We start from the raw sequence: 23,514 nt of genomic DNA, 5'->3' as shown, positions 1-23,514 counted from the left end.
CAGTTCTGTTCTACCCCAGTGCTGAGCTGCTCAACTACCCCAACAGACTGACGGAAGATTTTTGGTCAGACCTCAGCTGCCTGACATTTGCACTGGGAGAACTGTAACAAGGAAGTGGTGAACAGATACACAGCTTGTGGCTCAGCCAAGGAAGCCAGATCTGTATTGCAGGGTAAGATCTGTTCCCTCACAGCTTTAGGGGGAGGACTTACGATTCGTGAGCTCCTTGAGCTGCTGCTGTAGCGTGATGGAGGCATTGTAAGTACGGAATACCTTGGCTGTCAGTCCCTCCATAAGGTCTTGAAGGTGTTTATTTAAGATACTGGTCTAAAGAAGCAGAAAGGAGATGGCAGTGAGCACTAGGAATGACCACAGCATTTGTGAAACCTCTGGATCTATGGCTGACACACACGTGCAGCTCATGGCTGAGACCTGGTCTACTCAGACCTGACCACAACAGAATAGCCACAGCATGACTGAAACCACAGCAAAAGTGAACAAAGAACCAATGAGTATTAGATTGGTAACAAGCACCACACGTGGCTAAAAAGGATTTTTTCGGTGTGGAGGTTTTGGTTTCCAGTAACAATAAACATGCCTGGACCACCACAGTGCTCCCACAGAGCCAAGTGTGCAGACAGGTATGGCATGTGAAAAATCTGTCACCTCACGCATTCATCATCCCTGAACTCTGAAAAACCTCCCCAGGTCAGAGCCAGGCAGGCTCACCAGGACCAAGGCCCATTGCTTTGGGAACCTGTGGGCAATTCAGACAACACACTGAGACAGACTCTCACTGCTTCGAGGTGCTCTGGAAGGAAATTTGCACTGAAACCATCTCTGGAACAGAGCAGCTGTTACTGCCTGGTGCAGAGCAAGCCTGTTCAGGATGCTCCACCACCCTCACCATCAGCTATGTGCTTACATTGAGGCGGTCAAAGAGGTCATCCTCAGGCTGCTTGTTCTCCATGAATAGCTGAAGATTCTTAAACACCTGCAGGAAAAGAACACCAGGAACATCAGGCACACAGACCAGACAGCACTGGGCAGTACTAAGTTGTTCAAAAGCAGGACTGCCAGGGAGCCATTAAAGTGCTCTCAGGGAACAGTGATGATGCTGGATGTTACTTCCCAGCAGGCAAAGACCATCTCCTAATGCAATGCTTGTGCTGCAGGTTCCTCCCAGCAACAGGAGTCCTGAGCCTTCATTGCCCTCTCACCCTTTGGATCGAAATTACAGTCAGGAGACTTCACTGCTCTGGTGTAGCTGCCTAACAGAGACAGAGACCCCAAAGCTCCTGCCTTTTCCTTACTCTCCCATTATTACTTGTGCCCAAGAGACCCCTGAGACATTTCCCATGGACTGAAGCTCCAAGAAACCAACCCTGCTGCATTGTTTCATACAATTTCATCCCAAACATGTCTCACTGGGGTAGGGAGAATAATCAAAGCATCTTTCATTATAACAGAGACCACAAAACCCAGTTCTGCATGCTCCAATTCTCCAGTTTCTCAACAACACACATTCTTCCATAGACACCTAATATAAAAAGATTTTTAGTTCCACAATACTCAACTCCCCATTTTAAGAACTGAAAAAATACCAAGGGATACCAATAAATTTAAATAGAAAAATATGTTTTCTTCTTTACACAGTGAACCAAGAATTCCAGCACACATTAATTTCTAGAGCAGCAGTAGTTTCATTTTTTTTTCAGTTGTTTTGCTCCTCAAGGCACCAACATTTATTGCTGGCTGTCACGACAATTACCACAGTATTATACACAGGGTATCTAACTCAGACCACAGAGTTATGGGCCAGATGCAAAGCTGTTACACCCAAAAACATTTTGTATAGTGCCCTCCAGGTTCGTGCTGCTATATAGGGATTGATTCTGAAATGAGGTCAAAATTACAGCAGATTTGAAAACTGGTGGATGACAGAAATAAAAGAATTAACATGGCATAAGAAGTCTTGGCTGGCAGACACCCAAGTACATAGGCCAGAGGTATCAGTGCACCTTCTCCATAGGCTCTGGAGCAGCCGAGATCAAGATTTTCTGTGAGAGGGCTCAGCTCCAAGGTGACCCAAACCACTGTGACAGAGGTATCTATTATCAAAGCCCCAATCAAACTGCTGCTCTGCCAGTGCCAGCAGCACTTCAGAACCGTTTCTGCTGTACCTTGTCATACAGGTCTGCAACTCCACCATCTACAGGCGACAAAACCAACTCTGATCATGAGAATGAGACCCAGGAAGCTTGTCTAACACAGCTGTTACAGTTCTGTATGTCAACTCTTCACACTGAGACCACAGGGAAGAGCTGCAAGATGTCTGAACATCTCATCTACTGGGCTGTGTCACACCACAAGGATGTCACACTAACTGACTTATTTTCTGTCTCGGTATCTGAGCAGGGATAAAGCAACCAGTTAATGCCATCCAGACTGTGCTGACAGATCTCTGTGCTCTTCAGTGTGTGTGTGTGCTTGTGGAGGTGCCTTACCCTCTTCTCCACAGGGACCTTGTTGTAGTATCGGATGGAGTCCTTCCCGAGGAAGTCGAACTCAACCACGTATTCCTGCCCATCCAGCTCAGGGTGCAGCTTGATGTGCTCTACTCTCAGAGAGCAGCAGCCCACGGTGTCAGCTGTCTCTCCCTCTTCTTTTTCATTACCAGCTCTCAGGGCAAGCTACATTTACATCAAGACAAGAGAGGTAAGGAATTCAAACTGTCCCCAGAATAAAGGGATATTGCAAACCTTCAGCTACTGGCCTAGAACCAGCAGGGTCCAGAGGAGAATATCTCCCTTTTTTTTTTTTTTTTTTTTTTTAAAGAGTTTAAGCCAGGATGCTTTACCAGCTTTTGCTCATTAAGTAACTCAAACTGTGAGACAGGCTGGAGTAACATAAATTAATTTCAAAAAGTGTGTCAGTTTTTAAAAATCAAATTGACTTTCATGTGAATTCTACTTGAAACAATTAATATGGTTCAGTTGTTCATCTTCTATGGTCCTACCTATTCACTGCACACTAAATACATTTCAAATAGCATACAGGTTATATAAATATTGGCTTGTATAAATTATCTAAAGGCTACATTTGACTGCATAAAACCCACATATTTTAACAGTGCTGGATAAAACAAATTCTAACTTTTGAAATCTTCAGTGGTCATATGAAACCACAATTATTCACATCAAAGTTCCCTGGTTTACATCAAACCATTTTGAACATAACCTGTTTAGTTAGTCAAGACACCATATGCTACTAGGGAACAGCTCTCTGGGAACTGATTTTATGTTGCTTTAAATGCGTCAAGACAACTGCAGTTTTCTTTATGCTGTGGTGAAAATATAGCATAATTACAAAACCTCACAACTGTGACCTCATACTGAAGAGGTGACAAACCAGAAGAAATTCCCAGCAGGAAAACTGAAGCAGCTAGAGACAAAAGGCCCACACAAACTTCCCACTAATCCAACTGGGTGATTCTGGAGCCAGGCTGTGAGTTTTGCCTGAATTGAACAATGCTGCCTGAAATAGCTGTGTTTAGTACAATAGTTTATTGCTCTGGATTCCAGGTAATGGGAAGGAAAAGGAGCCTGCCCACCAGGAAGTCTCAGGACACCTCAGTAACTGGGCTCAATTCTGCCTTCAAAGACAAGCATTCCCAAGTGTTCCCAGCAGGACAGGGAGGGTGAGAGGAGCCAAGGAAGGAGCCTCACCTTATCAATGAAGTACAGTGCCACAGCCCTCTGCCGTACTTTCATCTCTTTGGATTTCCAGTCTTCTCGGTATTGATTCCGGATTTTATCTACACACTTCTTCAACCTCCGAGCTGTCTCGTACTTCTGCCAGTCCTTCTCACCCTGCAGGGAAGTTGGAACAGGGTCAGCACTGCAGAGAAGGCAGAGGACTAGCTCCAATGTGCATCTCAAGGCTTTGCAAGCCCCTGTGTGCCAAACAATCTCGCTGTACAAAAGCACTGAGATGCTGCTGCTGCACAGCTCAGCTTCACACTGTGCTGCCACACAGCTGCAGGTCATTCAGATTTCCATGATATTAAATACTTCCATGGAAGCAACTAGAGAGAGACACAAAAGACACATCTTCCCTGCTTCTCAAAATACAAATGGTTTCCTTTGCTTTATTCAGATGGCACTTATGTTCTTTCAGCTGTGTAATTAAATACCCATAAAAGGCAAAAGCAACATCAACAGTTCATCATCATTATTATATATTCAAGACACAGCAAAAAGAGGGCAGGAATTCACAAGGAATAGAGATATTTTTCCTCCTGTATTTGTAGGACAAACTCCTTGTTTCCAATCCAGGAAAAAATCTCTCAGAAAAAGACTTCATGAAAGGAGCTTAAATTCTTGCTTTTATGGACTTGATCCACAGACTGGGTATTTGCTCCCGCAGCAGGAGTTTGTTTTCCTTCAGTCATGAGATCCTTACCAGCCTTCTCAGCCAGGAGCCTGGCCAGGTTTTTAATTTTACAAACAACTAATTAGCAACCCATGGTTAGAACTTCACTGCAGTACCAGGCAGGGGAAGTTAAGGCCAAATGTATGTGAAATATCCACCAGAGCAAGACTGTTCTTGGATAAATTGCTTCCTTTTAGGTTTACACAGGTTGAAGGATTCCTACTAGGAATGACACAATGCTTTTCAGGAGACATTTTCCAGATTTCACCTGCTCTCCTGGGCAGTAACTCTACCCTCTCTTTTCAAGGGGGAACAGAAGCACAGAAGGTTTCCTATGTTTTTCAACCACTGTAGGATGAAACCAGGTACAGTTTTACCTCCTGTCTCTCTCCTAACCACGAGCTACATTTGCCTCTCGGAAACACGACCAAGAAGACTGCTTTGGTTTTGCTTTTTTAACTGCATCTTTACCTTAATTCTTGAGCTAGGGTTCAACATGATGTATTTGATAGAGCCCTGGATGTTCTCAGTCCACGACACCAGCCAGGTCACTTTGTTATCATGCCGAACCTCCTTCCATTTGTGTCCTGGTGGAGGGGCAGGGATTTTGGAATCTCTACAGAGAATTAGAAAACAGATCATACAAACTAGTTAAATACCACCAGCATCAAAACAGAGACGGTAATAAACAGCATTACACAAAGAAAGTGTAGGAGAAGGAACTGAGGCAACAGAAGTGCATTATCTCCATAAGCACGAAACCAAGTAAATCAAATTGAACAACGATCAGTAATATAACTGCTACCAACATGTACCTGCTGAACATATACTGTAATTGCGAGGACCAGTTTTGATTTGTGAACACTGTATATAATAATGTGGACACTTAAGAAGACTAGAGAGAGTGAAGAAAAGCCCACCAAACCTTAGCCTTCAACATCATGGAAGACAAGATAGGGCAACCTATCTATAGGAAAATTATTCTGGAAGTACTATCAGGAAAGGCAGTTTAGGCAGATGTAGGCTGTAGGCGTGAGGCAGAAAATATATTGAAGAAGTTCTACATGAAACCCATGATTGCCTTGCTCAGTCTTTGCTTGTATGACTCAGTTTCTTATCCATCCTAGAACAAGATGAGCTGCATCCCTAATCCTACATGTTTGAGTATCAACTTATACAGGGTTTTAAGAAATGAGCTCTAGAAAGCAAAGCCAAGGCGTGAAGCATGCAGTGCTCACTTGCTGCAGTTTATGATGATGTCTTCGGGCATGATGCGCCTCTTCAACATCCCCATTTTGGGATGGTTCCCACGACCTCGGAAGAGACCTGGGGGCTCAATCTTAAAGTTGGCAATCCTTTCCTTGTGGTTGTCCATCACACAGTAACCATACTCCTTCAACAGCCGCTCATTCTCCTCTTTGATTTTCTGGGAAAAGCCGAAACCAAAGATGATATGGTACAAGCAGCACCACATGCACCTTTATGTGCCAAGACTTGAAACATTTTTATATTTATGCCACACTAAGGCTGAAGACCCAACCAAAAAACAGATTCCCATCATGGCAAGTGTATCAGGCTGGTCAGAAAAGCATTCATAAAATTCACACAGCACAAACTGGAAAAAGGGAAAGAATATGTGAAAACTCTCTGAAAAGTTGTATTTGAGGGAAACAGATGAGTGCTGCTGAAGGTAACTACAATTTTGCTACAACAGGAGGGGGTGTATCTCCATGCATGTATCTCGGCTTCAAGAGTACCCCCAGCACAACAGTGCTACTTTATATTTTATACCGAACATCTGACATCCACTGGACTTCCTATCTTGTTTATGTATAAAAATGCTGTGTATAAAAGACTTCAGTGTTTGAACTCGGCATCAGAAAGCAGGCAAAGGAATGTCTCCAGGCTGCTGCATGTCAAGCCTGTGTCAGCAAATGGTTTCACAAGCAGAACACAGTCTTCTAAGAAAGAATGTGCTGAGATTTCACTACATACTTCTGTGTCTGAACTCTAATTATATAGAAGGAAAAAGACAAACACTACAGCTCAAAATAAAACATCTGACCCACAGACAGCACTGCTGCACCAGCTAAGAAACAGAAAAAGCCATTTCTGCTCCATTTTAAGAGCTACCATGGACAGGAACTGAAGGGCTCACCCTCATTTATCAAACGGAAACAGCAGGAAGACAAGGGCTCTCAATTTGATGGGATCCCTCTGATCCCAAAGGCTGTAATTCCAAGCTGCCAGGCCCTTCATTCAAAGGACAACTACTTGAGCATTGCAGATCAACTGAGAACTTGGGGAATGTTTCCACCTACTGACATCCATTGCAGTTAATTTAATTCTTAACCTACAAGACACTGTAGCCACGCTACTGGATAATAAAATTCATTTTTTATTCAAAAAAGAGCATTACTTGATTACTTTAAGATTTCTTCTCTCATTTTATTCACTAATAGCATTGCTGCATACTTTCCCCCATTCTGATCTAAGCCATCCTTAACTGACTATCCACTGCTCATTATTTCCCAGGGAGCAATGAACCCAGAGGCAACACCTCTGATTCTCTTAATTGACTTAAGCAGTTACTTAAGTTTACTTAAGCAGTTACTTTCTTTCCTTAAGCAGGATCAGCCCTATCAATACCATTTCAAGTCAGGGTGAAGATTCAGCTGTAAACACAGTGCTTTGCCCTACCTGAGCTGCACAGTGCACACTCCTACAGTCCACATGAATGCAATAATCTGGTGAAAAACAGTGACGTGTGCACAGCGAGGGGAATGATTGCACAAAGATGTTTACAACCACAAAGCCTCCTTGAATTCCCACTGGTACCTGTTTCTCCTCCTTGGACATCTGTTTCCTAGCTTCCGACTGAGCTTTGAAATACTGGCTCATGTGAGTGAAGTCACACTTGCTGAGGCTGGTGATAGTGCTCTTCTCTTCAGAGGTCATTTCCTTGCAGAAAGAAAGCAGTGCTTTAAGTTTATACACACACACACAAAGAGCTTATCCTACTCCAGGCAGCCTAAACAGGGACAACAGGCAGGTTCTCACAATAACCCCCCCATCCCCCAGCATCCCCAAATTCTTGTACAGGCTCACTGCAGCTGAGGTCAGAGAGGAAAGGACAGGCAGCAGATCCTATGGAGCACTGGCCTTGAAGGGTTCTGATCGCCCCAAGCACTGGGAAATGCTGCACCACTTCCCAAAGAACTCCCACACCCTGACTGGGACTGCTGAGGGATGGGGAGAAAAACCTAGAAATATACCCAGGAAAACTGCACCAAACTTATCTAAAGGCTTGTTGTTATGGCTGATGACTGAAGGGAACACCTCTGTTTTAGTTCTTTGGAAAGGGGTTTCTTTCTAGTAAATCTGGCTCTTATACAAGTCATGTACTCGGTAAGTCAGGTACACCCCATGGTGCTGCAACAGAGGAACCTGACTTTGTTGGTTTAGAAAGGCATTTATGCTAGGGTCTTTCCTGGTGAAACTACAGGAGAAATGGGAAACTCTGTGTGCATGGAACAGCAGCCCCTCTTCTCTGGTCAGTGCTGAGGAGACACTGGCCATGTCCACAGTCACTGCAGCCCAGGACTACGTGCATACCTTTCTCCAGTCCTTGAAGAAGTTTTTCCTGAAGATCTCCTTTGTAGTGTACTCATGATCAAGCATTTTCGCAAAGAATGTGGCAACTTCTTCTGCTTTGGTACTCAGCTTCATGACTTTACCTACAAAGAAAGGTTTTCTTCTTATAAAGAAAATGGTAAACAGGAATCAAAGTCATAAAAAGAACACAGTAACTACCCTAAAGGACTGTATTTTTACTACAGAGAAGTTTGTCTTAAAACATTACATAATACAGCAACTTGAATGGACAAAGGAAACAGAGAAGTGCAACTGCTTGACTTCCACCACAAACATTTTGAAAAAAAAAATTTCCTCTGGAATCTAAACATTAAATAAGCAACAGCAATTTGATGTGAGGCAGGTCTGGGCTGCAGGGCAGGAAGGGGAAAAGGCCTGCTGCAGGAAACCCTCTGCTGAGCTACCCCCGTGCTGGGCACGCTCCTGGGGAGACACTGCTGTTTGATGTCAAAAAAGCAAGGATTTTATTAAATTTCATATTCCAGCACTCAGACATATGGGAAATACAGTCCCTGTATTCCTTTTCAGTGCACAGACAGACTCCCCCTTGGAACACCCCTTCCAGCCTTTAGCTACTGGTAGGCAGGAAGAGCCCTTCCTCTGGATACACTACAAATAGGCTGGGAAGAGATGCCAAATATTGAACTCTCCCTCATTGTAAGGAAACGTGTCAGGGTTCTGCTAATTGTTCCCTCTGCTGTGGGAATGCACTCCTGCATCTCCCAGCAGGCTCAAAAGGCAGTCATTTTTAAGAAAGACTGAGCTGTCAGTGAACGGAGGGGTCACATTCCACCTTCTCTGCATGACTGCAGCACAAAGTGGAATTGCTGCAAGGGGAGACTGAAGCACAAGGAAAGAGGCTGCTGCTGTATCGAGGCTGTGGATTCAACATCTAACATTCTTATCGAGCTTTTCTTGGTGCTGACTGCATTCCTGATGAAACATGGGGTGCCAGCCATCCCTCTGAAGGATTCTGCATGCAGCTCACATCTCCAGTTTAGTTGCAAGAAATATTTGAAGTTCCAATGCTTGCCCGTCAATACATGGGAATTTTTAACAGCCATTTTACTGCACACAAGTGAACACCAGAAACTGTTCAATCTGTGCTCTTGGAAAAAAAAATACCATGCTTTGGGTTTACTACATATTTTCAAAAGTTGCATCATCTCTAAAATTAAAGCATGGGAGTCCGCTATAAAGCCTTAAAAGATCTATAAAACCTCGTAAAACAGGACTTAGCAAAACGTCCTCTCAATGATCTGAGAATATTCCACAATTAAATTAAACCAACAGTAACTCTGCCAATTTTTAAGCTGTAACCTAAAATACAGCATTTGTTTGCTTATAACAGGAAATGGGGGAAGGGAAAGACAGCAAGGGAAACTGTTTTTCCAGGCTGCAATTTCAGCTTAACAGAGGCTATTGAGTTAGTAACATGCTATGGGGCTAAAATGTCTGATATTTTTCCCAGCTAGCTGAAGGATCAGTCACCTTTATATAATCACTTTAGAATATATTTAATTGGAAACAATTTCCTTTTTTGTTTTTCCCCTAAGGTTTGAAAAGACTCTCAGTGACAGAGCTGGTAAAGAAAGGATTTATTGCAGGGGCATGACTATTAGTTACCTGATTTAAAACTGAAAACCAGAGCAACCAGGGGACATAATGAGCAGAAGAAACCCCATGGCCACAACTGCAGCTGCCACCACCTACACTCCTACCTTGCCCCATCTACAGAAAAATGGGCAAGCTGGAACCACCTCTGGCCTGAGCAGTGACTGGTTAACCCACAGGCACTGAAAAAGGATGGCTTTGGCATTTCAAGCTCCTTCCCCGAGTCACTATCACAGGCCCTTCCAAGAGCCCCAGCAGTTTTTATGTGAGCTGAAAGCAGGCAGTGAATCCCTGGGCCAGGGACAGATTCCTCCGGTGTGAGCCGGCTGCTGGCCAGCCACAGCCTCATTACTGGGCTCTACAAATCACCCTGGGATAATCCTGAAATGAGACAATGCCTTGTGACCACAGACAGAGGCTCTCAGCAGCTGCTGTGTAAATCAGACAGCTGATTTTTTGCCTAGTTTCTCAAGGAAGACTTATGGGATGTCTTTATTTGCCAGACCCCCTCCCTGCCCAGCCTATGACTGTTGAGCTTATTGATGAATTTCTGTGATGACAGAGGCAGAGGTTGCAGAAATCCCTGCAGAGGCTCTGTGAAATAGATGGCTGGAGAGAAGAGGAGCTTATTGCTGTCTGCACCAAGGGATAGCACAGTGCAATCTGCCCCTCCCCTTCTCTAGACAACAGGAGAGATCATGCATTTTTCAGTACAGGAAAATATCTTCCAACTTTGTATCAGCTCTTATCAAACCCTAAGAAAGAAGGCTGCAGACATCTTTGATCACTGTGCTACTTGCTTGGAGATGGCCTTTAATAGGCTACAGCATATTTATTTCACTACTTTTCTGCTGAAAATGTAATGCCACCTATTCCTCAGTATTTAAAAACATTGTGTCATGTCACATGAAAACAGCACGTTGCTCCTGGAAGAGTTCCATGTGCAGATGTCTCCATCACCAAAAATTACATTTTCATCCATTCAAATACCTCCCACTTAATTCAATCCTGAGTAAATTTGATCCTTCATTTAACACGATCACAGACAGGAAACACACAGGTCATCAAGTCCAGGCTCCAACAGGCATCACATCATATAATCCCTTCCACATGAGTCTCTACCAGCCAGGCAGCCCAGGATACTTGAATCCCACACCAATTAGTTCTACCACAGGCAGTGGTCAGGGAATGGGCCCATGACTTACATGAGAGGGCTCTGTCCTTGAGACCAGGGTCATCCCATTAATTCCTACAAGATCCTAATCATCTGTACCCAAATTCAATTATCTTTTCTTTCGCTCACGCCACCAAATGATGATGAATTTCACCACGGATGATGGAAGTTGCAGTTCTTGAGGTTAAAGAAAACAAGAGCAAGCCTAAAGGTGACCAGTGATGAGGCAGCTACAATTACATACTCCACTGGTCACTGCTCCTCTGAGGCATCAGACACCCTCATTCTGCTAAGGAACCTGAGAGATTCACCCCCATAAGGAACTGAGAGCAGGTTCATCCCTGTGTCACTGCAACAGCAGAATTCAGCAGGCTCAGGTAAATGCCTTTCCTTCCACAGACCTCACTTTGCTGCTGAGGAGCTGATTTAAGTGAACCACTAAAACACAACCACCTCCTCAGCTCTTCAGTACCCTGGAGAACACAGCAATACCCTGAGATGTTTATTTCCCTTTCTAGCAAGTAGAAACAGATTAACTCACCATCATAATAAAACTTGACATTTTCAGGCAGAGGTTCATATGGTGGAGCAAATACAGGACCTTTGTGCTCTAGGAACTTCCATTTAATGCCTTCAGGGTAGCGCTCTTCTTCCCACCTTCAAGAGAGAAATATGAACCAATACAATTTTAAGCTCCCAATCTTAATTTTATTACTGTGTGGGTATGAGAGTATGCTAAATCAGCAAGAAGTCGCTGCTTTGTCGGGTACAGACCAACAACAAATACTCAATGTACTATCACCATTTAATTCCTTTTTTTCCTCCTTTTCTTTTTCCAAAAGCACAGTCACATCCATAAGCAGAACACCTTGGGCTGCAGATTATCTTGATGCCATCCGACTCCTCACCTCTCATTTGCTCCTCTTTTCACAAAATCACACAGCTGAAATTGCTTAGATCTTAAGAAAATAAGACTTGGACCCTGTAAACCAGCTAGGATCATGCCAAATTAGTTTCAGCTGTGATCCAACATCAGGTCCAGGATGCCTGCTCAGCAAAGTCAAACAATTGTGGTATATTATGCAGCTGCTTTGAGATGTGGACAATATGCCATTAAAGGCAGAGATAAAGAAACAGATGTTCATTTATGACCTAAATGAGAAAAAACCTGCTTGGACAAGAAAGACTAAAATCTGCTCTGTCATTTTAAATTCATTCAAATTCTCTGGGTAAGAAAAGCATACTTGAAGAAAAACAGAGCAGCCCAGAAAACTGCATGTTTGCCTTTAAGACACTCTGTAAAAATGCTCTATAAAAATGCTTTGCAAGTGATGCATTTGGTATCACAACACAGCAAGGCAGGCGCCACCAATCCCACATTCCAAGGGAGCAGGGTCAGCAATTCATCTGCAGAGAAAAGGGTCCTGCCAGGCCAGGATCCTCCCCCCAGTTCCCAGTGCCCAGGCCACTGATTCCACACTCCTCCCCTCCAAGCTCCTTTCACGATTACCACGACATTACTGCTACATGCTGCTGGCACAGGATTCCCTGCTGGGAAAGGCTATTTCACCTCAGCAATCAATCAACTGCAAGACCATTAACCTGTCACAGCACTCAGTCTCTGAATTGCCCAGACAACTTTGTTGAGCAGCCATGACAATAAAAAAAGAGGTTTAAGCTTCTGTCTGGTGTCAGCCCTAAGGAGCAGCATTCCCATTCCAGGTGCCACAGCAGCTGAGCAAAGATGTGCTGCCTGCATCTCAGGAGCTGTGATGCACTGACTGATTGCTTCATCTCTACCGAGATAAAAGTCACAGCATGGAAGATAAACACTGAACAACAGTTTCTGCTAGAAGACACTCAAAATGTTTCACTTGTGTCTGTACATCAACAATTTAGGAACAGCAGCAACACAGCAGCTGGCTGGAGTTTGAAAGGCACCATCTTTGACCATACCACTGGACCTGACTTCTTCTGATGAGAAGCAACAGCTTTAACAGCAAAGCACCCAAACCCAGCTACCAGTACAGAACTGCATGTCAGACTTCAGCCCCTGACTGAAAAGAAGGCTCGAGTAAACCATGTTGATATAAGAAACCAATATTGACACAGATTCCAAATATTTACATTCCTAATGATTGTTGTGTTTTGTTGGTTTTTAATTAATTAGAAGCTAGAAATATAAATGTTTTGTCAAACATACGCCTAGGTTCTTCCATCCAGAAGCTCCATTCAGCAAAATAAATCTAAACCACTCTCAGCCAGAATAAGCTTCTTCTCTCTGACAATGAGCAATTTTATTCCAGTAAGAACAAAATAAGGGCATCATTCACAGTAGTTACTGCTTTTCAGGACAGGTTTGTCATTCTTGTTTTCTAAAATTTATTCCTCTGGTATTTACTTGGTGAAAAAATCAGTACCTCTATCCCTTCCTGTTCTTTTACAAAGGATGCATGTAAAAGCAGTACTAGAAAGGCAGCAGTTTAAACAGACAGCAGAAGGACATTGCGCCTTCTGGGAAGGCTACAAGGGAACATGGAATTCATGGGGTAGTTTCTAAGCTCAAAACTACCAGAAAGTGTGCCCCCAAAAGACCACAAACCATCCCAAATCCCACCTCCACCACCTTCCTAAACACCACACATAAGCAGTAAGACAAAAGATAAAAGTGAGTCTCCTGAGTGTAGCTCATTTTTCATCCTCATTTAGTTTCAAACAGGAAAAGCACCACTGTCCTTGGCAGTTTCTAGTTCTAAAGCAACGTTGTACACATGATTTTGTGGGAGAATTCTGCCTATTAGGAAAGTTGCCTCACTGATTCCAGCAACATCTCAACAGTCATATAGGCTTCTTAATTAAATCCCACATCAAACTTGTCTAAATATGCCAGGGTGGCTCAGGGAGGAAAAGTTGGAGAAGATCTTTCAAATGGAATGAAAAGAGAGAACATTCTTGAGAAAAAAAAACCCAGAACATACCTCAGGGATATGTTATTTCAAGGAAACGAACTTGCTGTAACACAAGGTGGGAGAAGTGCTCCTAAGGTGCACTTGTGGATCACATTCTTCACACGCTGACAGGGCGTGAAAATGACCTCTGCAAGAGCTCCACTCGGTGATGAATGAGGCCAGTGCCTTGGGGATGTCTGCATCAAGCATTCAAACAAGTGAGGATGAAAATGCTCAAGGCAGCAAGCACTTGAGGAAGCAGCCAAAAAAAGGTATCAGACGCTCAGAGAATTGACTCAGATGGAACATAAAATGCCCTTAAGAGAAACAAGTGAAGTGCAGATGAAACCTTGTCCAGCAGAGAAACGCTATACAAAGCTGCAGTTGGATGACAGGAACATCAGCAGAAGGATGCAGCTAGCTTGTGCCAAATTCTGCAAAATTCTTGCTTTCTAAGGGACTTCTCATCAGCAGTAAGCACAAACTGCAGGGCTTAACACTGCTAAAGGGGCCTGTGCTGCCCAGGCAGGTGAGGGGAGAACAGCACAGCTTTCCAGTAAAGGTCTGCTGTTCAAGGATACAGCTCACAATAAAAGGGAGCTGGGATAACAGAATACTAAGTTAGAGCTGAGACAAAGCCAAAAAAACCCAGATCGTTAAGGCTTAAAAAGACCTTCTGTAGTTTTCCTATTGCTTTATGTCCCTGTGGTTTGGTAATGTTACAGCACATTAAAAACATGCTGTCAAAGGATTTGAGAAAAAAGCGGATTGCTCAGGAAAAAGGGGAGTTTGGGGGAGAGGCTAGAAACCCAAGTTTCTAAGAGAGTATTCAAGTATGAAAAAGATTTGCAAGTGCTCATGTTCTGAGGAAGTTGTGACAGTCAAAGAGAAATATGTAAAGACTATGAACACTACACAAGATTTTTTTCTTCTTTTTAAGGATGAATCAGTAATAGTGTCAATAAAGGAGTAAAGGATTGAACCTGAAAGGATTGAAGAAGATTACAAAGACTTTCCTCAACTCTACATATATATTAAAAACATCCAAATGATCTGAGAAAATATCAAGGAAACATCCCTGAAAGGCCATAAAAATACATTACAGGTGGGCAGAAAACACACATGCTTTCAAGAAGTACATGTGCACTAAAATGAGGGAAGTCCTAAGGCCAAAACTTCAAAACACACAAATGGTAGCTCCCTCAAATCTAGAAATAACAGCTTAAATTACTATGGAGAGTTAAAAAAAAAAAAAAAATCCAGCAGGTTTCTTACACAGAGCACGACTGATGTATCACAGGTCTGTCTTCCAAATGAACCACAAAGGTCAGACTTATTTTAAAAAGATACTAAAAAAATTTAAGAGTGGTTGAAAGTACAACTTCAGTGATGTTACTTAAGGATCCTGGGCCAGACAGAAAGTGTTTTTAATTTAAAACTCATTTTCAGAAATCATTTGTCAAACAGGCTGAGCTAACTGGCCACTTGATGAAGTTTCATTTTTTGTGCCAGAGGCAGGAGCAGTTTTGAGAGGCACAGATGATACCCACTCATGCTGTACTTCTATGGAACACAGATAAGTTCTACTAGATAAATACTAGATAAAATACTGCTTAACACAGTTAAGCACTCTACTAGTTAAGAACTCTACTAGTTCTACTAGATAAAATACTGCTTAACACATCTGCACTCAATATATTCCTTAATCCACCTGCACCTATTAATATATTCCTGCTGACACCCCCAAGCCTACAACCTTTCGTACTGCTCTCAAGAGTGTCAGCACAGAGCAGCTTCTGGGCACAAGAATATTGGTATCTGATCATTATAGGCAGCTTCTACAGCACAGATAGGGAAGAAAAAAAAAACAAAACCTACCCAGACAACCCCACCAAAACACTTATTTCCTGTTTTAGGGATATCACTTCTACTTCAGAGGATGAACACAGTGAATGAGGTATTTATTTAGAGCTTACCAGAAAGTAAGCCAATTATTCAGAACAAATCCTCATGAATCAACAGAAGAGAAAGCCAGATGTGCTTATTCAGCCAGCATGGGAGGTACAGGCAAGTCCAGGTGCAGATGGGAGCCCACAGCACTGACTATATATAGTTACCATTTCCATTTTTGCTCCTCTTCTTTTTTCGGCTTCTTTCTTTTGTCTGCTTCGGGGACTTTCTTATCTTTGCTCTTGACTTTCTTTGCTTTGCTGTCCTGCAAAATGAGTAAAATCCTGTCAGAACAACCTACTCTATTTCCCCCTCCCCTGAAAAGAACTGAAATACTCTCTTGGGGTATATAAGATCTGAACTCCTGCGGCTTCACCACATAAATGTGCTCTTAGATCATCCCATTAAGTCAAAGTCTGCTGATGGCCCCACTCAAGTTTTCAGCCAAATTCTTTTACTTTACACTGGGGACATGCTAAATGCACACAGCCAGTTATCACCTGATAAGGGGCAAGTCTGGGCCATGGGAAGGGAATTGCTGTGTTACAGAACCTCCTCCCTGGCCTGCACTGGTGTGTCTGGTCTGGCAAATGCTGCAGAGCACAACCACCATAACCAGGTGGTTTACCGTGGTGCATGCTCAGTGTAGAGACACTTCCTTTGAAGGGAAGAATTAAATTAACACTATTGTCCAGAGGTGCTGCAACATGTGTCTCACAAGGGTGTCTTTGCTAGATGTGTAGTTTGTCAGTCTCAAATTAAGGCTAACCTTTTGCAAGTCCCTCTCCAAAGAAATTTCCACCTAGGCTCCATCTAACTGCTTTAAGCTTCCTTCTAGTATCTAATCTCTTTTCCATCTCCACTGCCTCTGAACCCTGCAATTAGCACATGTTGTGAGCAAGGCTCCCCTGCCCCCTGCCAGCTCCCTAACAGAAGGACTGTGAATTGCCTGAACAGCCTGGAGGTTCATGTCCCAGAGGCATCTTCTCCATCCTTTGTTTTAAGGGTTGGAAAGAAATTTCCCTGACCTTTTAAAAATTACAGTTCAGATAAATTAATATCTGCACCATAAGTGGGGATCTGCCACACACAGCTCTGTTCCAGACAAAATAAGATTCCCCTTGCTCTGCATAATGCTAACACCAAATAGCCTGGCTCTTCTTTATGATAAAAATGAACTTGTCTGTTACATTACCTCTTCCTCCTCTTGTTTCCTTTTCTTTGCTTTCTTGATGTCTTCTGTTTTGATTTTCTTGGGTTTGTAGTCAGCACTAAGAACAAAAAGACTTGCTGATGAAATCGATCCATTTTCCAGTACAAATAAAGAGAAGTCACAGACATACAAAGTTTATGTGTACAAGCTTGCAGCATAGCTGGCACTTTTAATTTATAAAGAATATAATTTATACCCTCCTCTTTCAGAAGACTCAATAATCCAAATCCAGCACAATAGCTTACAAATCCTACAAGATGTTATTATCAATACCTTTCCACAAGTTTCACTGCTGAAACAAACATCTTCCTCAACGAAGAATCGATTCAAAAGCATTAGTAGCCATGCAGTGATTCCATGGGATGGGATAAATGGGTAAAACCTTACTGGCATGTTCTATCCCAATTCTCTTTCCAGTCATCAGACTGGGATCTTGCCCACAAGACTCACTCTTTGCACCCCCTACTAGTTAATAGTGAAGTGAAATTGAGTACTGGCAAATTACATAAACACAACCTCATTTCCAGTGAGGTTGGAAAAGACCTCTGAGATCATCCAGTCCAACCTATGACTCAACACTGCCTTGTCAACCAGACCAGGACACTGAGTGCCACGTCCAGTCTTTCCTTAAACGCCTCCAGGGACAGTGACTCCACCACCTCCCTGGGCAGCCCATTCCAATGTCTAATTGCCCTTTCTGTGAAGAAATTCCTCCTAATGTCCAACCTAAAGCTCCCTTGCTGCAGGGTGCAGCCTAAGACCATGTCCTAGTCCTTGTTCTGGAGTGCAGAGCCTGACCCCCAACTGGCTGCACCCTCCTGTCAGGGAGTGCTGGAGAGTGACAAGGTCTGAGAGTGATAAGGTCACCCCTGAGCTTTCTGTTCTCCAGGCTGAGCCCCCCCAGCTGCTCCTCACTGGACTTCTGCTCCAGACCCTTCCCGAGCTCCACTGCCTTCTTCTGGACTTCCTCCCACACCTTGATGTCCTTCCTGAACTGAACCTGAGGTGCCCTCACCAGCGCCCAGTAAAGGGGCAGAATCACCTCCCTGGTCCTGCTGGCCACTATTCCTGATACAGGCACGTGCCATTGGCCTTCTTGGCCACCTGGGCTCATGTTCAGCTGCTGCTGACCACCATCCCCAGGGCCTTTTCTGCTGGGCCCTTTCCAGCAACTCTGCCCCCAGCCTGGAGCTGTGCAGAGGGTTGTGATCAAAGTGTCAGAACTGGCACTTGGTCTTGTTGAACACCATGCTGGTGGTCTCAGCCCACTGATGCTCATGACAGCCTCCAACCACCACATCTCCCACCTGCCTTCTGTTTGTGAACAGCAGGTCCATCAGGGTATTACCCCTGTAAGGCCACAGCTGTCCTTACCAGAAAGTTCTTTTCCACACACTCCAGGAACCTCCCAGCCTGCCTCCTCTTTGCTGTGTTGAGTTTCCAGTAGGTATCCAGCAGGTTAAAGTCTCCCACAAGAACAAGGGCTGGCAGTGGTGAAATGTCAGCCCGACACTCATAGCATTGCTCATCCACCTCATCCTCCTGGCTGGGTGGTCTGGAGCAAGGTTCTCAGCAGTATATCTGCATTACCAGCCTTCCCCTTGACGCTCATCCATAGGCACTCAACCTTATTGTCACTATTCTTGAGCTTTAGGCAGACAAAACACACCCTAATGTACAGGAACACCCCAATTCTTAATCTTCCCATTGCAGATGTGAGAGGGGAAGTCATACAAACCTAGCAGAAGGCAGCAAGTGATTACACAAAAGAAAAGATGTCCCACCCATGTCTCTTGGAAACCGAGACCTGCAGGGATGGAGCACCACCATGGTGAAACCCTCCCAACCCTTTAACTCGTGACTGCTAATGAAGCCAAACTGTGTGAAGAGCTGGACGGGTACAATGGAAGATCCCAGCAAGATGGAACTGAGCTTGTATGTCAGTGGGTTCCTGTGTCAGGAGAACATCAAGGGTGTTTCTCTTTGAGACAACAACCCTCAGTGTAACTTATGACACATTGAGACTCCAGGCAAACCACGCCAGCCAGTGCAGGCAAACCTCCCCCTGCCTCCAAACAGGCTGACAGTGCATTTTCTACTTCTTGTGTAGTCATTTCCTTGCCCAACAGAAACCACTGCAGCCACTTAGCTATGTTAATACCTCACGTGCTCACATTTCTGCTTTACAGTCTTCATCAGCCTTTACCTGCCTTCTGGGGTTTTTCTTTTTCATTTACTGGTTCTGCAACATTTCACAGCAGTATCTGCAGAAGCAGGTAGTGGAATTTTGCCTTGCACAGCACAAATACTACCCCTGTCCTGCTCAGAGAACTTGTAACAGCATAAGGAGTCAGGTCTGAGACCTCCAGTACCCATCTCAAGACGTCTGTGCTGATCACTTGAAATTCCACCTGCTCCCTTCAATGTTCTCCTTTTGAAACTAAAGGCAAACATCCAAGTCACCAGCACCCACGCTACTTACTCATCATCCTCTCGAGGTCTCTTCAGGAGTTTGGAGTCCTCTTTAGGTGATGCATAAAACCCATCATCATCTGGTTCATCTTTAATACGTGGTGGACTACAAAAAGAAGCAAAGAAACACAGTTCTACCTTCAAAGATGAAGTTTCTTGGAAACCAGCAACAACTAAGTTTTAAGAAATAATCATCTGCAAAATGGGCACGTCTTCCATGGAATGTGCTGCCATCACAAGACAGCAAAGGCTTGAGATGTGTCATTTTCTGAATACTCACAGACAGTGTAATGAGAGTAATTCAATGTCTACACATTTGCCATTTCTCAAGAAACATCAAGTTCAATTTCAACGGCTCAAAGCTCATTTTGTTTCTCTGAGGTTTTGAGTAAAAACTGTAGCTTCCAGCACTTTCAAATATACTTAAAAACTGAAATGCCTGTGTGGAGTCAAATGCAAGATGTTATTTAGTTTCAACTCAATATCCTTATTGAGCCTTCTAAGACAGAAAAAGATTATCAACTAAACAATGATTTAAAAGCTATTCGCTGGAACATTTTGCCAACTAAATATTGAGGCATGTGAAAACCAGAAAAGGAAACAAAGATTTGGCAAAGTTAAACACATCAGTCTCTTTTCACTGTCCAAACTGGAGGAAGCAAACAATCCTGTCCCTTTCAACAGACCACAAAAGTTAGGCTCAATGTTTCCAGCCATAATGTCAATTATGTCATAATTAGCAATAAGAAAAAAAATAGTGTATGGGTGCAAGAGACCTTATTCTGTTAGACAAACTCGTTATTTCTAGACTTCAGAGAAGCATTTCACTGATCTACATAAAGAAAAAGACGTCTCAAAGTGTCCAAAATTACATTTTGAAGCACTTAGTGCCATCTTGGACTTCCTTTTTCATGTCCTACCTACAATTTCTATATCAAATTGACCCAGCTTCCAAGCCAAGATGTAGATTTTGCAATCAGGTTGAAGAAGGAGTTAAAATAAGCAGCATTCAGCTTTGTAGACCATAGTCAGCAGGAGACATTAGGGGGTCTCATGTTAGCTGGCAGTGTGTCCATGAAGCAGAAAAAGCAGTTTGCTCCTTCACAGCTATAAAGCCACTGCAGTGCTGGAAGATGCAGCTCAGGGGAGACACAAACAAGCTGCTCTACGAAGCCATTTCTGTTGCATCGCCTGGAATTGACTAAGACACAAGTCTGCAGCACAGAGAGAGTTGCAAAACATCTATGGAAAAAAAGGTAATCATCCCACTTAATATATTCTCCCTTTCAGGCAGAAATGCAGAACTACAGTGTGTAAAGTCACTAGGAATTTTAACTATTTTAACACTGAAACATTGCACAAGGTTTTGTAATGGAAGAAATAAAGTGTGAGTCTGTGAAAGAAAGGATCTGTATGACCAAGATGAACCTTGACTTGCATTGTTTGCAAGACTGCAACACTGCTCATCATATCAAGTCTTAAGAAAGAAAATCAAAATCATCTGAGTGAGGACATTTTTCTCTGCAGAACTCATAAAATAATATTTCAGCAGGAAAAAAAAATAAAATAACTACTCTTAGCCATCACTTGGCCCTGAAGAAGGCACAAATGCAATGGCTCCTCCAGTCTTTTCTCAAACACATGAAAAAATGCTCTTGGACCTAAGGAGGATTCAGTTATGTTGATAGGAGAGCATCCAACATCCCTGGTGAGATTAGCACATCGAGCCATTCTGCTGAACAGCAGAGGCCAGAGAGAGTTATTGTCTGCTCCACCATGAAACACCTGAATGTCACTCCTTCCACTTCCAGAGTATTCCCCCAAGGGCCTGGAGATGGCGCCTCTGCCCTGCGCCAAGCCTGACTCCTTCCTCTGCATTTTTAAATAAGAGCCGGGAAATGAAAGAGATGGAAGAACTCATGTCAATAGGGCACACTCAAAACAAAGAATACCCAAAAGGCATGGGCCAGGCCGGTGCCTTCTCCCAACCTCTCTGTATCCACAGAACGTGGAAGAGACTGGAAAGATTTTGTTTGTTTTGATTTTAAGTGGGCTCACAAACTGAAAGAATTCATGAACTAAGCGCTGTCCTTGACTAACAGATATGAATGCATGCATCCACCATACCAACACACCTTCAGTAAATCAGTGGACTGGATTTAGCACCTTAAAAATAACCAATGGCTGAACTGTAAACAAGTCACAAGAGATCTCGGCTGACTATTAAGAAAATGTACTCTGACTATTAAGAAAATGTACTCTTCTATCAATTGCTCACTTCATGTTTTTAATAAGACTACTTAGTGATGACTGAGGCAACATTCAAGTCCAGGAGGTTCTATTACAAGCAGGAATTTAGTACTAGAGTAGGACATCTATGCATTTCCTGAAGGTATTTCTAATTGTACATGTCACTTGTCACTCCTCTGCAAAGGCTTCAGGCTGCAGTCACAACACAGGAGAGACACAGAGGCAACCTGGACTGGCTTTGCTAGGTCTTGTCTCCAGCAGACTGTCTGCAGGGTTCAAGTTCCAATTCTACAACAGAGGCTCTTTCAAATTCAGCTACCAGTGCTCCCATAGCTCAGCCTGTCCTCAGCAGAATGCAGCTCCTGAGTACTCAGACAAAGCCAGCATGTGGAGGCAGACACCAGGTATTCCACAGCTCCCATCTCCAGTTACTGGGCAAGCGGATCTACCCATTCTCATAATTGAGAAGAATGTATCTACTGAAGGGTTTAAGAGTGCCCCAATTTTTTCTGAAGAGCAATTGAGATGATTCAAACACGGAGCACCAGTGAAAAGTCGAACTGCAGCTTTTTCCAAATCATAGACCTGATTTCTTACCTGGAGAAACCATTTTCCTTTTCCTTCTTTATTTTTATATCACCAGAAGATGACTTCATCTGAAAAACATAAAAAGTAGGAGCTGATCAGCATTTTCCAACATACAACACAGAGTATTTAACTTGCAGAAGGAACTGTGACTATCTCCGTCCCCTGCAGTCCTTAGTGAGCTACATGACAGAGGCAACATTTTCTGAAAGTCTTAGTCAATTCAGTACTTTTTGGCCCTCCAATTTCCTCAGCAAATTGGAATTAAGTATATAGTTTGTTCTTGCATGGACTGAATGTGAGATGACTGATTTTTCTCCCTTGTCTCTGAACCCAAGCTTGGCAAAGTGAAATGTAATGGGAGAAAATGTGGAGCCAGTGGACAAAGCTCCACAGTGGAACTGTTTCTATTCACATACCTGCAGATAAAGCCCTTATGAGTTCGTAACTATCACTCCACAAAAAAAGTGTCTATGTTAGCATGGGACTAATTCTCTCCAAGTTGATAAAAACTCGGAAGCACAAGCTACATCTAACCCACTGAGTTTGCACTATTCAGTATTATAAGCCAGAGCCATCCTCTTGTCTCTCCCACAGGAGACACCCACCTTCTCTTCCTTTCTCTTCTCCTTGTCTTTATCTTTGTGTTTGTCTTTGTGTTTCTCTGAGCTGCCATCTTTGTGTTTGGTTTTCTCCTTGTCTTTGTGTTTCTTTTCCGAGGAATCTTTGTGCTCACTGCAAGACAAGAGAGTGTGTTTGCAGAGGAGAACACAAGGAGATTTGACTAATACAATTTCCAGTGGTAAAGAGTCACAGGTTTTGATGATTACAAACCCTAAAAAATAAGGGATCACCTTAACAGGAAGATCCACCACAGTCTCCTGTCAGGCATGACCCGTTCTCCCTGTGAGGAAGAAGAACAGGAGGAATACCACAACATTCCAGTTGCCAAGCCTCCACTTCAGGACACCCATCAGCCTGGATTGCTGAGGAAATCCACAGCTGCTACACTTAAAGCTCAACACTTTAGGATGAATTCCCACTGTCTCTGCTTTTCCTCTTTTTCCTAGTCCACATAAAAGGTCACTGGAACAGAGCCGCCAGCCCCGTCAATGCCCGTGTCAGCTTTTGCTCAGACAACAGTTTGTCATTGTAGCAGCTCTCATCTCTGGAACTTAAAGAGAAAAGCGCTGATCTCTATTATTCCCAAACAGATGGGA

At 43.4% G+C, this 23,514-nt stretch overlaps 1 protein-coding gene across 2 annotated transcripts in view; it reads right to left on the bottom strand.

Moving 5' to 3' along the window:
- The window catches only part of TOP1 (DNA topoisomerase I), a 66,043-nt gene that overhangs the window by 4,146 nt on the left and 38,383 nt on the right, over nucleotides 1-23,514 (bottom strand). Inside the window, exons 4-17 of one of the 2 annotated variants that reach the window (XM_002190004.7) lie at nucleotides 22,903-23,029; nucleotides 22,307-22,365; nucleotides 19,470-19,565; nucleotides 16,970-17,045; nucleotides 15,942-16,039; nucleotides 11,418-11,533; nucleotides 8,050-8,171; nucleotides 7,273-7,395; nucleotides 5,673-5,860; nucleotides 4,906-5,050; nucleotides 3,729-3,872; nucleotides 2,508-2,693; nucleotides 926-994; nucleotides 213-327 (exon numbers count right to left, since the gene is read on the bottom strand). In XM_002190004.7, coding sequence (XP_002190040.3) covers nucleotides 213-327; nucleotides 926-994; nucleotides 2,508-2,693; nucleotides 3,729-3,872; nucleotides 4,906-5,050; nucleotides 5,673-5,860; nucleotides 7,273-7,395; nucleotides 8,050-8,171; nucleotides 11,418-11,533; nucleotides 15,942-16,039; nucleotides 16,970-17,045; nucleotides 19,470-19,565; nucleotides 22,307-22,365; nucleotides 22,903-23,029 — 1,664 coding nt within the window. Of the gene's footprint in view, nucleotides 1-212; nucleotides 328-925; nucleotides 995-2,507; nucleotides 2,694-3,728; nucleotides 3,873-4,905; nucleotides 5,051-5,672; nucleotides 5,861-7,272; nucleotides 7,396-8,049; nucleotides 8,172-11,417; nucleotides 11,534-15,941; nucleotides 16,040-16,969; nucleotides 17,061-18,361; nucleotides 18,546-19,469; nucleotides 19,566-22,306; nucleotides 22,366-22,902; nucleotides 23,030-23,514 lie in introns of those variants that run through there. The other variant, XM_072917213.1, reaches the window with a different exon arrangement.

This window comes from Taeniopygia guttata, chromosome 20 (assembly GCF_048771995.1).
Source record: "Taeniopygia guttata chromosome 20, bTaeGut7.mat, whole genome shotgun sequence".
Taxonomy (NCBI): domain Eukaryota; kingdom Metazoa; phylum Chordata; class Aves; order Passeriformes; family Estrildidae; genus Taeniopygia; species Taeniopygia guttata.
This window is presented reverse-complemented; position numbering and strand designations above follow the sequence as displayed.